Below are 15495 nucleotides of genomic sequence, written 5' to 3' on the forward strand. Positions count from 1 at the left end.
TATTCGATTCAGAATGGGTATTATTTATTTTGGTCACAAATGACGAATTGTTATTTTCTTTTTTCTGTCATACAAAAATATGTATCAATCAAGCACCAAAGTCATTTGCAGGCCTCTACATTATCATTTTTTCTAACTTGTCCATTGCAAGAAAAATCAACTTTTCCGACCTCTTAACTCACTTGTCTGAATCCAAGGTTAAAAATCTTAAACATTGATAATATGCACAGTCACACATTGGGCTTTTAGTGTACCTGATGAAGGCAGTAATTTGTTGTGTTATATAAATTTGTCTGTAACTAAACAAAAAATATTACAACAAAAATTGCCAGTATCACCAGGTTTTTGGCTATATCCTCAATTTCCAGATTTCAAATTAGGGGGAAATTTGATTTTCTGAACCTGTAATTTGTACTGTTTGTTTGTTTTGAATATAAGATAAAAGAGACCCTTTAGACACTAAAATATTCAAGAAATTATTGTTTTTAATGGGTTTTTTTCACTATTGTCTTATAAATACTAATCTTCAAATTTCCCCAAAACACTTTATAGTGTTCATATAAACGGATTCTTAAACTTCCCCCAAAACTATAAAACACAGTCGTTCAAAGTTATGAAAAATGACTGAAATCTGTCCTTTATTCACGTACTGTTAATAAACTGGTTATATCAAATTTCCCTGGGTGGGGGATGAGGATGAAAAGAACATATCCATTCTTTAGTCATATGGGTGCTGCTACAACATTGAATCATGATTTTCTTAAATCAATTTTTATTTTGTTTCTTTGCTGGTAAACAATCAATATACATGTGTAAAAACACCTTGCTAATCCCATCTGATTAAAACATATTAAAGATCTCAATTTCAACGACCCAGATCTCTCTGGATTTATCACTTGATATGAAAGCTTCCGTGAGTCCGCATGATTTATCATTGATTTCCTTCCCCTTACTTACACTCCCCTGGTTCAATCAATGAATTTAGATTTCGTATGATCTGATCAATAAAAAAAAAGTTCAAGTTTTAGGCATTTGTAAGTCTTGAAAGTTTTACATGTTTTATATCATGGATTTTTCACTTGTCCCTTCGGACAACTAATATGGTGATTCTATTTGTCCGACGCCTATGTCCACTTGTTACGGACAACCGGTAATGTCGAGCCCTAATATGGAAAGTTGTTAATGTCTTTATCATGTGTGACATATATTTAACAAAAGTCTTGTCTCCTTCTCAGATGCACATTTTTTAATGAATTGACTTTTTGTTAAATAATCTTTCTTTTCAATACAAACTGTCAAAAAAAATTAATGTATATATAGATGTTCAGAAAAATACGAAAAAGTGTGGCTGATGTGTTTGAATACCAAGTCTGATTCCGGCATTATATACCCCCTACCGGAAGTTCACTACTTTCTATATGTTTGGTTGTAAAATAAACAGATACATTGGGTTTTTAGTTAATTTAGTTAAGAATTTTTTGCATATCTATTCGGGTTGGTCGGGTAACTGGAACCACACAGATATTTTTATTTGGCCTAAAGTGTATTTTTCATAGAACATGTAGTCATTTGTAGAAATTGTTCTGCAATCGTCCCAAACTATTTTTCCTCTTCATACATTGTTTCAAGACATTTCAACTTTATTTCAGGGTTTCGACTACATTTTAGAGTTATTTTTTGGAATTAGTACCAATGTACAAATAAACAGCTGCGCCATGAGCGCATGATACGCCCGTCACCTGGTGTGTGAATTTTTATGCAATAAGCATAAATAGTTTCTGACATACGGCGTGACATGCGAAAACCCCCCTTTTTTTTATACAAAAAAACTCAATATCTCTAAAATAAAATTTTGAATAAAAACCAAAAGTATACAGATCTTTAGATTAATATAACTAAGAAGTGTGTAAAATTTTAAGCAATAATCATAAATTGTTTTTGAGATACAGCGCGACATGTGAAAAACCCCTCCCCCTTTTTTTACAAAATACTCAATAACTCAAAAACAAAATTTTGAATCATCACCAAAAAGTATACAGATCTTAAGATTAATATAACTTAGAAGTGTGTAAAGTTTTAAGCAATAATCATAAATTGTTTTTGAGATACGGCGCGACATGTGAAAAAAAACATACACCTGTTTTAGTTACTAAGTCCCGTAACTCAAAAAGTTTTAATCTTATTTTCACCAAAAAGTATACAGATCGTTTGACCATCATAAGAAACAACTATGTTAAGTTTCATGAAATTTGGATAAGTCATTCTCAAGTTACGGTGCGACATGTTTACGCAGGACAGACAGACAGACAGACGGACGGACGGCGGACATTTGTATACCATAATACGTCCCGTCAAAAATTTGACGGGCGTATAAAAATGTATTTTAATTTACTTAGAATTTTCATGTGATTGCATCATCAATACATCATATGGTTATCTTTTTAGTTAAGATTGAAAAAATATATCTGTTCGATTCTCAAAAATGAAAAACTTCAATAAACAGTATTAAGTAGCTTCGCCTGACTTTTTAAATGGAAATGAAGGAATTAGCTTGGTCTGAAAATAAGTCATTGGTGATTCATGACGGACTACCTTTTCTCCAGAGTTTGTCATGTTCAACGACTTTATCAACTAAAGTCACATCTTTAAACCGTTTGGCTTGGTTCTCTCGAATTTTAGATGGGTCTCCACCCTTCTCTGCGCGGAATAATTCAATATCTAACACCATTTTCAGTCCAGTCAATTCAGCTGTCAAGACCGGTCCAACGTGTGAAAATTTAGCAATAGTTCTCTGCCCTTGTTATAATCATTGTTTTCATAATGCTAATGTTACATTTCTTATCTTTAAACGCAAAGGTGATACAGTTATTTCGACAGACTTAACAAGTAAAAGCTTTTCTAAAAAGCTTTCCGTCTAATAGTTCGGCGCAAAAATCAAAACTAGATGGAGTTACAAATTCGTGATAGCTTTACCAACTTTAGTTAAGATAAAATCTGTATTACTGTACTTGGTGATTGCACAAACTGAGAAGTTTCAGAAGTGTTTTATTCATTTTTTTAGTGTAAACGGTGCGGCCAAAAATATTGACACAGATTATTTTCAACGAGAGTAATCATCCTTGTTTAAAGAAGTTTTTTCATAGATTAACTAATATGAAGACATTAGTTGTCAAATTCAAGTTCATATTTGATTTAAAAATAAAAGTATATCCCCCAAAAAATGTCCAAAACACTGGCACAATAAATAATGTACATATATCAGTATTTCGTGTGTATTATCCACAGGCACGTAATTGTCTTTGAAAAATGTCACCCGGTCGCTAACTTCCTTTATATTTCGATTTCTTGGTTGTCAACTCCACTAAAACTTTATATGCCGTAAATTTAAAGTGATTTATCTACACAATGGTGTATAGTATGCCAACCTTTTTTGTCGGAATAATTCGTAGCAGGCCTCCCCAAGTATGTCAAAAGTAATTATTTCATCTACCCACAGCCGATTGGAAATATAAGACTCGCAGTAAATGATTAATTATAATTGTCCCTGTGGTATCTTTCCCCTTTCTTGTATATATATATATATATCATATATAGCTCGGTTTCCAATTGGTCAATTTTTATGGGAAAGTCTATTGCTAAAAATAAATGTTTCTTGGAGTGATCTCATTTTATATGTATCCATAGAGAGTCTGAATGATGTTGAAGGAATGGGAAAATTTGGGTCTAAAAATAGAAACTCGTAACTCATTAGACATACCTCAAATAACACTCGTTAGATTTTTTCACGGAATCTTTTACAAATTTATGGTGTAGATAAATCAATTTAGATTTACGGCATAACAAGTTTTAGTGGGGTTGACAACCGAGAAATCGAAATATAAAGGAAGTTCGCGACCGGGTGACATTTTTCAAAATTTCGAGTTAAGTACCTTGTGTTATATTAATTACGGTATACATATAGGAAAAAATTTTCAGAGACAAGTGCCTGTGATATCATCAGAGACAACTGGGCTATTGTGCTTACTGGTATCATCAGAGACATATATAAAACACAATTCAATCTAATTAAAATATAGATCTCGGATTTCGTTATACTACGTTATACTATATTTTACTAACGTAGTATAACGAAATCCGAGATCTATATTTTAATTAGATTGAACACAATTATGACTGGTATTATCAGGGACATATACTACAATATATGTCTCTAGTATTATATACTAGAGGAGTGGACAGGGGTAAGGGAAATAGGGAATGAGGTGGCGGGAAGCGGGAGTCATGGGGCGAGTACCAGGGAAAGAGGTTGACTAAAAATTGGGATATTCTGGGATAAGTTTTTTGAACGATTTTCGTCTGAGAGTAAGTGGAGGGAAGTGGGAATAAGGGACCCCCTGTCCACCCCCTCGTACTGGATGCCATCTAATTATAACCATCAAGATAACCCCTTAAGAGTGCTGATATAAATATATATACATAGATATATGTACAAGCACATGTAATCGTATAATGAATATTTGTCTAGGTCTGTTTCGGATTTCATGTTACAGAATTGAGGGGGTGGACAGGGGGTACCCTTCTCCTACCGCCCGCCCCCTCCTCCCACCTCCCGCACCCTATCTCCCACCTCCCACTTTTAGAATCTTGTTTTCTCTCCCACCTATATTTTGTCTCCCACCTCCCACCTCCCTCAAAGCTGTCCACCCCATCAGAATTAAAATATCCGTAAAATCTCAGTGGCTCTTTGTTTCACTTTTCAGTGTTTAACATTTTTTTATTTTTGATTACTGAGCATATATGCTTCGCACATGCTGCGTACTGACCTATCCCCAGCTAAGGGTCAAATTGAAGATCTCATGAATACGGATCATCATGCAATGAGGTTGATTTTTTTTACTTACCGGCACAGTGGCAGATCCAGGCCGGGGTTCGGGAGTTGGACATCCCCCTGTTTGACAACTAATTTAAATGCTAATGGTTGGAACTCCCCCTTTTTATATGACTTGCATGTCACGGTTGGAACCCCCTTTAAACATGGCTGGATCCGCGCCTGTTACAAGCTTATTTTGAACCAAAATGATGGCTACGAAAGCTAAATATTATTTCAATAGTCCGCTTTCATAACTATTAGAAAAAAGAAAATTCATTAGTTTTTTGGCTAAATCGTACAAGTCATAGCTAATATGTATGCCTCTTAAATATGTTAAAAATCATTGGTTTATAGAAGATAGATTAGAAAAATTTGCATAAAAACTTTTTAAAGTTTAGTATAACATGATAAAATAGGAATAAGTGGTATTTTTCACCGTACGGATGAAAAAAATCTTGTGCAATTTATCTTGAAAACAAGCCGGCCTGTTCTTTTACTAACAAGATAGAGATCATCAAGCTCCTGTTATGGAAAAATAATTTTCTCTTATCCTCTCACCCTTTATGTGTTATTGAATTGTGTATTTTTTTACCTTTAAGTTTTAATGAAGAATATTAACGACGAAAATGAAAACCATGGGATAAATACGTGATATCTAGCTTACTTAAAAGTCATTTTCATATACGAATCTGGATTAATTCCCTTGTATTCCCGTGGTACAAAATAGCATCTGTATTTGTTATTTATTTTATTACATGATATAAATTTTCACCACAAAATATACAATGTGTCAAACATCATTTTAAAAATGATAAAAATACATATTAGAGTTTTATTTGCGTTTTATTTGCAATGTTTGTTTCCATATTTTACCTATATACAAAGTAGTTCTTTAAAAGAATTTATTTAAAACATAACCTTTGATTTGCGTCATCAGGTAGAGTTAATTCTTACCTGCGGGGCTTCGGCCCTTCAGACACATGATGATATTGGGCGATGAGTTACCTGTGACTTACAACCCACAGGTTCGCTGGGACTTGCAACGCTCAGTGGACCTAGTCTGATCATCTACCTGGTGACCTTTTCTAACATACAAATGTTAAAACAAAACACGGACGATTTAGCAGTAGTTTTAAATCCAAATTTTAAAACTTTTCTAAAGATATAGTTTAATTTTTATGTTGAAGAAAACTCGTCCTAGTTGAAAAAAATAGTTCACACAATTTTTATAAGTCTAAACCGTCAAGTGAAAAAAGGTTTAAAAATTAGTATTATATGTGATGTATAAAAAAAAAACAGCTACTGTTGCAGACAAATCGCATGTCTGCATAAATGGTGACTGAATATGGTAAACCATCACTTATAACACCAATTACAAGACTGGTCAACAACGACGGTTTATTGAAGCATATATTTTCAAGATATCATTATGAAACACAAGTCATACAAGTTTTACAACCCTTGTACAAATGAGTAATCCTTTCATAAAAAATAATTATCATTCTGTCAGCATACTCGGATTACACCAAAATAGATATGAGCCAAGGCTTTACCCCTGGCCCAAGAATTATTTTACAAACACCAGGGGCGGATTCGGGCGGGGGCGTGGCGGGCGTGCGCCCCTTAAAATTAGCAAAGCATGGGTTATCCTCAGCTTAATAAAGAATATTTCGATAATTTTACCTCAAAAAATTTTTCACCTCGCTCCGCTCGGCAAGAATTTAAGTTTGCGCCCCCCTAACCTAAAATCCTGGATCCGCCCTGAACACATCCTTGAAAAATACATCTTGGGCAACTCTAAATTAAATACTTGTTCTCGGCGGACTTTTGCGATTTTATTTTTTTATTATTTTCCACCGAAATGTATATATTCTAGCACGTTATATTTAGTAAGAGGAAAGCATATTTAATTTTTTTCTACAGAACTTCTGTTTTCGTCAAATTTTTCCAGGCTTCAGTGAGAGTGATTTTATATTTGTTATGCTTCTGTACATACTTCAAGTATCTATATATCTTTATTCTCAATAAACCATCATTTTGACAAGGTATCGAGCAGAGTTGCAAGTCCAGACCCGATAATGGTCTTGTTTTGTGATGAAACTGCTAAACTGTAATAAGTAGATATTGATTACATTGATTGATTGATTGCAGTTTAACACCTCTTTCAGCACATTTGTGCTATTTCGTGGCGGAGGGAGCCGGAGTGCCAGGAGAGAACCACTTTGATTACATGTGAAGTTTTAATAATCATATCAAGAATATATGTAAAAAAGTTGTGCAACAGTTGAACATATATTTTTAGCGTTTTGGTGATAAATTCAGTTACCCTGGAAATAGTTTACTGACAATTATAGTATTCCAAGAGTAAACTGAGTAACTGACCCCTTTGGTCACCAAAAGAATAAAATAAATATATTATGTTTCTCACGATTTATATAATTTTTCAGCCTCAAATTGTCCATCCAAAAAAAATCTTTGATCATATAAAAATTATGTCCCCTTTCAAGATTCCTGGATCCGACCCTGTCTACGGCACTCATTCTCGGACATATTTAGAGCATTCTAACCAAAGTAATAGCATAGGCAACATTTCTGGCAAGATTCAGTGGTGGATCCAGAAATTTTCATAAGGGGGGTGGGGGGGGGGGGGGGAGAGGTGGTGGCCCACTGACTGGCTTAAGAGGGGGCCCGCTTAGTCGTACTTCAGTGATTCCCTGAATAATCAACAAAATTTTTCCTTTAAAAGGGGGGCCCCCCTAAATCCGCCTCCGAGTTTGGTGTCAATGGTTCATAAGTGTCTAATTAACAGGACCAATTGGATACAAAATAGTCGCAATGATATATACAGCCTTGGTTGCTGAATGTGGCTTTTAAAACAAAAACAAAAAACAAAAACGGGGCAAAATGCAATTGTTCTATTGTAAACTTTGAAAAATCCTAGTTGTAATTTTATATTATCAATCTGTAACAAATTTGTTAAGGAACTTCACAGGAACATACATGCCATATTGAAAGTTTATTTCAATTGGTCCTGTGCTTCTAAAGAAGATGTTTGAAAGCAGGACAATTTGGCCCCTGTTTTTGCCCTTGAAACCATGATAGACTTTTCATACAGATCAATGTATTGGAAAAACACTTGGAAATAACATTCAACGGAACATAATTCTGCAATGTTTTTCATTTTATTAAACCTCTACAAACAAAATTTGGGGGATTATAGGAATCACCTTGTCCGTCTGTCCCGCTTCGTGGCCAGTCATAACTTTTGTACCATGATTAAACTTAGATTGATCAAACTTGGTATGCAGACTCATCATGGATTTGGGGCGTGTCATATACCAGTCGGGTCAATCTGACCTTGACTTTGACCACTATTAAAATAAATTCATGTCCACTTCGTGTCCAGCACATATCTTTTGTATCCTAAAACTTAAAAAACTTAGTTACACCAAACTTGGTATGCAAATGTGTAATATATCAGTCAGGTCACACTGACCTTAACTTTGACCTTTGACCCCTATGATAGTATAACATTGACTGATTTGCATTCGGTGCAAAACTTTTGTACCTTAGCAGATTGATTAAACTTTGTATGCAGAGAGCATTATTGGCTCAGGATGTGTCAAATACCAAAATCAGGTCACTCTGACCTTGACACCTATGATAGTTATTTGTGTTTTGGGCATAACAGTTCTCTGGAGAACGTAGGATGACCTAACTAAGTCAATCTAAGTGTGCAGATGCATTAAGGGAAGTTGATTTGTCAGTAAGATTAGGTCATTCTGGTTTTTTCCTAAAAAAAGTATTCTGATCCCCAATTTGATGAAAAAAAATATTGTGGTCAAGCAGATGACAAAATAAATATTCTGAATCCTGATTTTACCCATACCTTATATTGTTAAATTTTGAAAAAAATAATTTGATTGATAGTGTTGAAAAACTAAAAAAAAAATGTTCGCGCTTTGCTGACTCAGACAAAAATCCATAACCCCACCCTTGAAGTTAAATGGTTGCTCCCTTATATAAAATGAATAGCTGGAAGCCCAAAATATCAAAATGTCATTGTCTCAATACAGAAATTCACAGCAACAACTTAAATGCATGTATAGGAGGGTATAAGTCCCTTTATGCAGACGGTTCTAGTTTCAGTGTTATATCTAGTCTCACTATTTTTAATATATACCACCTTTGATAAGTGTTAAGTATGACAATAAATTTTCACTTTTGTTCTTAACTAGGAACAAAAAAAATATTTATTTTGTAAAAATTAATTCAGTACTCCATGTATACCTTACAACAAAATTATTTTTATCTGTGTACGTTATTTTATTTGGCGACATTTTGTCCAAGGTTATGGTTGTCTTTCTGATATTGTTTTACATCTAACCTCCTTGTCTTATAAATTTTGTATTTAAATTGTGTCATAGATCAAATTTATTCATTCAGTGTATGTTCATTTGTTTTTATTAATATGTCTTTTGATTGAGTTAAGCCATTTCAATTGATATTTTATAGTGTGTCTTTCTATGTTGTAATGTTACAATATTGTTTCAGGTAGGGTGAAGGTTGGCGCCTATTAAAATGTTTAAACCCGCTGCATTTGTTTGCACCTGTCCTAAGTCAGTACCAGTAACCTGATGTTCAGTGGTTGTTGTATGTTGATGTGGTTCATTATTTGTGTTTCTAATTTCTCATTTTTTATATGGATTAGACCGTTGGTTTTCCTGTTTGAAAGGTTTTACACTAGTCATTTTTGGGGCCCTTTATAGCTTGCTGTATAGTGTGAGCCAAGGCTCCGTGTTGAATTCCGTACTTTGACCTATAATGGTTTACTTTTACAAATTGTGACTTGGATGGAGAGTTGTCTCATTGGCACTCATACCACATCTTCTTATTTCTATCATCTTTTTGTGAAAAGGAAAATGTAAATTCCAATAGGATTTCTATGTAAATTTTGACCACCTGGCTGCCATTTTGAATTTCTTATAATCAGCACCAAAATAATATTGTTGAAGCACCTTCACAGGAACATATCTTAAGTTTGGTTTCAATTTGTTCAGCTATTCTTAAGAAGTTTTCCTTAGATCAACCAATGAGAAATTAGAAAAGACAATGGCGGCCATGTTTGTTGACGAGACACAATTTGTCAATAAAGTAACAACACTACTATTTGCTTTAGTGCTCTCAAGAATATATTTTATAAATTGTGTGTAGTTTTTCAGAAATATTATTTGAGTTATCCTTCTAAAAAATGTATTCATTGTTTTTCTTACATGCATCCCAAACATAGTTTTTCGCATATCAAACTACCTTTCATTAATATTGGTTTAATTGTATCACAGGGGTTTGTAACAAACCCCTGTGATTGTATGTTAAATAATCCTGAAAATTTTGTAAAATAAAAAAAAGTTCCCATTTTGCCCTGTGGAAAAAATTGGAATAATTTTGAAGAAAAACTTATAGAAATGTAGATGACCAACAAGGTACCATCAAAAGCATTCAATGAGTGACCAAGGATTTGTATAGTACTATACAAATCCTTGGAGTGACATAAACCAGGAAGTTCAACATACCAGAGACCTGAGAGAAAGTAATTCAAATCCAAATAAACTGCTTCGCTGAGCGCAGCTAGATACGCCCCCAGGGGTCCGACCCTGAACAGTTGGGGCAAAAATGGACACAATATTCAAGCTTGATTCAGGTCTGAATTTGGATTGTAATTAAATATTTGACATATTATAGGTTTCTGAATAAATGTAGTCAAAGAACTTGAAATTGGTTATATGAATTGAATTTATATTCAATTAAAGATTTCTTGCTGTTGTGCAATACTTAGTATATCTGTTGTCAGCCTATAAACAAATAAAGTTCAATTAATTCTCAATGTCATATTAGAAATTTATGAAAATAAAAAGGGAGCTTACATCAATAGATATAAACAATTCACCAAAGTTTCATGAGAATTGGTGACAGCATTTTTGAGTTATTGTCCGAAAACTGGAAAATCACCCATAAAACCCCATAACTTAGAAATGTAAAATGTATAAAATTTTAAAGAGAGCTTACATCAATACATACAAACAATTCACCAAAGTTTCATAAGAATTGCTGAAAGCATTTATGAGTTTTTGTCCGAAAACTGGAAAATCCCCCCTTTTTTATGAATAAAACCCTGTAACTCGGAAACGTAAAATCTAAAATTTATAAAAATCGAAAGGGAGCTCATGTCAATAGATATAAACAATTCACCACAATTTCTTGCAAGTTGGTGAAAGCATTCTTGACTTATTGTCCGAAAACTGGAAAATCCCCCTTTTTTTTATGAATAAAACCCCATAACACGGAAACGTAAAATCTAAATTTTATAAAAAACGAAAGGGAGCTCACTTCAATAGATATAAACAATGCACCAAAGTTTTATACAAATTGGTGAGAGCATTTTTGAGTTAATGTCCAACATGTTGACGACGGACAGACGGACAACGGTATACCATAATACGTTCTGTAAACGGGCGTATAAAAAAAGGAGGTGCACATTATCAACATGTATATGCATGCAATCACTGAGCAAAGTTTGACTGTTGAATGAGTTACAGATGACTCAAACTAGGTATCCTCTAATGCATTCAGTGACAAAAAAATAAAGATGACACAAACAAGGTATCCTCTGAAGCATTCAGTGACAAAAAAATAAAGATGACACAAACAAGGTATCCTCTGAAGCATTCAGTGACAAAAAATAAAGATGACACAAACAAGGTATCCTCTGAAGCATTCAGTGACAAAAAAATAAAGATGACACAAACAAGGTATCCTCTGAAGCATTCAGTGACAAAAAAATAAAGATGACACAAACAAGGTATCCTCTGAAGCATTCAGTGACAAAAAAATAAAGATGACACAAACAAGGTATCCTCTGAAGCATTCAGTGACAAAAAATTAAAGATGACACATACAAGGTATCCTCTGAGGCATTCAATGACAAAAAATTAAAGATGACACAAACAAGGTTTCCTCTGAAGCATTCAATGACAAAAAATTAAAGATGACACAAACAAGGTATCCTCTGAAGCATTCAATGACAAAAAATTAAAGATGACACAAACAAGGTATCCTCTGAAGCATTCAATGACAAAAAATTAAAGATGACACATACAAGGTATCCTCTGAAGCATTCAATGACAAAAAATTAAAGATGACACATACAAGGTATCCTCTGAGGCATTAAATGACAAAAAATTACAGATGACACAAACTAGATATCCTCTGAAGCATTTAATGACAAAAATGACAAAGTTCCACATACCAGAGAACAGAAAGAAAATAATAATTCTCTAATTTTTTCACATTTCCAAACCGATTGTGAAAAAAATTGTTCTCCTCACTAGTGAAATAACTGTTCTCGGCAAACAATTGGTCAAAATTTCAATTGTGACGTCAGATTTCTTGATTTCTTCTGAATTTCCTATTGTAACGTCATTAAATCAAAGCACCAAAGGCACTATAGGCAGTTAATTAAAAAAAATCAAAGGTAAACTTGGCAGAAGTTAAGATGAATATAGTGGAAGAATGGATGAAAATATTTTTCTCTAATTCTTCGTCAATTTATCCCTTTCTGCACCCATTGTATAAAAAAAATTTAATCAACGTGTGATTCGTTTGATCTCAGTTCTTCAATTATGGTTAAAATCCGATTATGGCGTCGAATTTACTTGCTTTCCTCTAAATTTCCTATTGTGACGGCATGAAAAAAGGCGACCATGCCTGATGACATCACATAGAAAGAACACATCTTTTTACAGATCATTCGAAAAGACGGAATAAGTTTGCCTGCATATTGTTTGAAAATCATTAGAGAAACAGATTCCACCACCAAATCTCGTGTAATACGATATTTATCCACTCTCGACAGTTAAATTTTAAATATTTAAAACGCTCGGCGAGCCTCGCGTTTTAAATTTGAAAATTTAACTGTCTCGAGTGGATAAATATCGTATCACACTCGATGCAGTGGTAGAATCTATATATCTCAGCTATTTCTCAAGTATCAAATAATGTTTGTACCGTAATGTTTCTGCTATCCAATCCTACCACTTTCAAAAGTTATTTCCAATTTATTTTTTAAAGATTTAATGTCTGAGATTATGCACATACACTGTCCCATGTTAGGGGAGAGTTTTGTGCCAGCTAACATGTTTAACCCGCCACATTCTGTATGTACCTGTCCATAGTGAGGACCCAGTAATTTGGTGATTGTTGATTGTTGCTGTATATTATATTTATTTTTCATAATTGTTTTGTACATAAATCAGGCTGCTTTAGTTTTATTGTTTTACATTTGTCATTTCGTGGTCGTTTATATCTTACTATGCAGTATTGGTTTTGCTAATTGTTGCAGGCTGCATGGAGGAATATTCTTTTCAGAATAATAATTTCAATTATGGTGTCCAACAGTGGTGTATGGTTTAATTCCACTATGTACTAGAGTTTGAATATGCCATATTAGCGCTTTTAGTTGGATCAGCTGGTGCCACTATGCACAATTATCAAATCATACCTGAAACTATCTGAAATGGTGTAATTTTCTTGTATACTAGTATTACAAGAAATGCTGATGTTGTTATAATGGCCTAGCAATGATGCAACATATATTTTTGAAGGCTGTACGGTTGCCTGTAATTGCTTACATCCACTTCATTTGAATTTTGGTGGATAGTTGTCTCATTGGCAATCATACCACATCTCCTTATTTTTATAATAATTACACATGTCTAATCTATAACAAGCTATTAACACAACGTAATGTTTTGCCTATTTGTTATTTTGATAATGCAAATGTTACACTTAAAATAGTAATACTTTAACATATAAGTGATATTCAAAGTCAATGAACAATGACTGAAGGTACAAGGCTAAACAATCTCTATGGAAATGAAAGGTGCCAATGCTTGTTCAACTGCAAACCAAATACCATTGACTTTTCATAAGTCGTTCCCTTTAAACAAACCTTAACACAAATTCAATTTCTAAGTCAATAAACCATAATGAGGGGGTGAGGTTATATAATATCCATGGAAATGAAACTTTTGAATACCAATACGTTCACATATCAAATAGCTTTGACTTAAGATTACTGGTAATTTTAAACTGACATAATCATAATAATCACAAACTCATTCATGTAAACTATGTAAAAGTTTCAAAGTCAATAGATCATGCATATGACTGAGGGGTGAGGACCAAATATCCTCTATGGAAATGAGACGTACTAATGCTTCTACACCTACATGCCAATTATCATTGACCTACCACTATTGGTTTCCCTAATACTAACCTAATCGAAAACTAATAAATGAAATTTCAAAGTAACAAAATTTTCAAGTAAAAAGAGCATGATTGAGGGGACGGGGCCAAATAATCTCAATGGAAATTAGAAATGAAAAAGTTTATACAACTGCACACCAAATATCATTGACCTACCACTAGTGGTTCCCCCTAAACTGACCTAACCACAAACATATACATGTAAACTATGCAAAGTTTCAAAGTCAATAGACCATGACTAAGGGGGTGGGGCCAAATATTCTCTATGGTAATGAGATGTGCCTATGCTAACACAACTACTTACAAAATGTCATTGACCTACCAGAAACCAGACCTTATCACAAAATCACAAACTAATACATTGTTGATTCCGCCAAAACAGCATGCCTATATATATATATATATATATATGTCTCACTTTTTGACTCTGTTTTATGTCCAAAAGTAAATTCTACTTGGAATTGCAATGCACGTCAAAATCGCTTTACTGTGAATGCAGGGGTTAAAATTAACATTTGGTACTGGACAGTCCAGGACCTTTGACACTCCAAACTGAAAGGTCCACAACCTAAATTCCAGGTCCTGCTTTTACTTGAAATAGTTCATAACTCAGTAAGATACTTTAATGTGCTTTTGGTAATAAGTTAGCTTGTTTCATTGTCAGTGTCACTGTCGTTTAACATGTTTAATAATAAATGTAATTGTCTTGTATATTAATTCATGAATTCAAATAATCTTTTTTTTGTATTAGGAAGGCTGAGGGAGGCTGAGGGTATCACTGTGGGTGGGTGTGTTGTCTCAACAATTGATTATTTATTACTAATTATACCATTATATTAAACAGTTCAAATTCAAAACTGTTTAAGTGTATCATATCTAGTTGCACTATATATTATATTAGCTAGTTCCTATGTGAAAATAAAGTAAGAAACTTCCAGATTTTTATAGGCCCTTCAAAATTGAGAAGAAATTACCTCATGGAATTGTAGTAATATGTTTAAACAATAAAAACATCTACATGTAATATCAATATTTATTAATGATAAGGAAAATACTGTCACATTTTATTGGTTTTTGACATGAAAATTTGTGAACTAAAAGTAATTTTGAGTTTCTGTATAAAATATTTCCTGCTTTTTCTTTCTTTTCAATATATCTTTGGTTTTCAATTCTAGAGTTTATATTTCATCATGATAGATGTATTTTGTCTCATGCCTGGAATTATTATATTTTTATTGTATTTGATCGGCAAACCCGGAATTACCCTTATCCGCCCCCGGAATTAGATCCGGTATTATAAT

At 33.4% G+C, this 15495-nt stretch overlaps 1 protein-coding gene and 1 non-coding gene across 2 annotated transcripts in view; one reads left to right on the plus strand and one right to left on the minus strand.

Moving 5' to 3' along the window:
* LOC127707609 (serine--tRNA ligase, cytoplasmic-like) overlaps positions 1–2804 on the minus strand; it is a 28395-nt gene extending 25591 nt beyond the window's left edge. The window contains exon 1 of the mRNA XM_052212217.1: positions 2593–2804. Within this exon, the coding sequence (XP_052068177.1) occupies positions 2593–2728 (136 nt within the window). The 5' untranslated portion in view covers positions 2729–2804. The remainder of the gene's footprint in view (positions 1–2592) is intronic.
* Positions 2805–5800: 2996 nt separating this feature from the next.
* On the plus strand, positions 5801–5935 carry LOC127716818 (U8 small nucleolar RNA). Its single transcript, XR_007989129.1, has one exon. It is a non-coding gene; the product is annotated as a U8 small nucleolar RNA (small nucleolar RNA).
* The last annotated feature ends 9560 nt before the right edge of the window (positions 5936–15495 follow it).

Source organism: Mytilus californianus, unplaced genomic scaffold (assembly GCF_021869535.1).
Source record: "Mytilus californianus isolate M0D057914Y unplaced genomic scaffold, xbMytCali1.0.p SCAF_1, whole genome shotgun sequence".
In the NCBI taxonomy this organism is placed as follows: domain Eukaryota; kingdom Metazoa; phylum Mollusca; class Bivalvia; order Mytilida; family Mytilidae; genus Mytilus; species Mytilus californianus.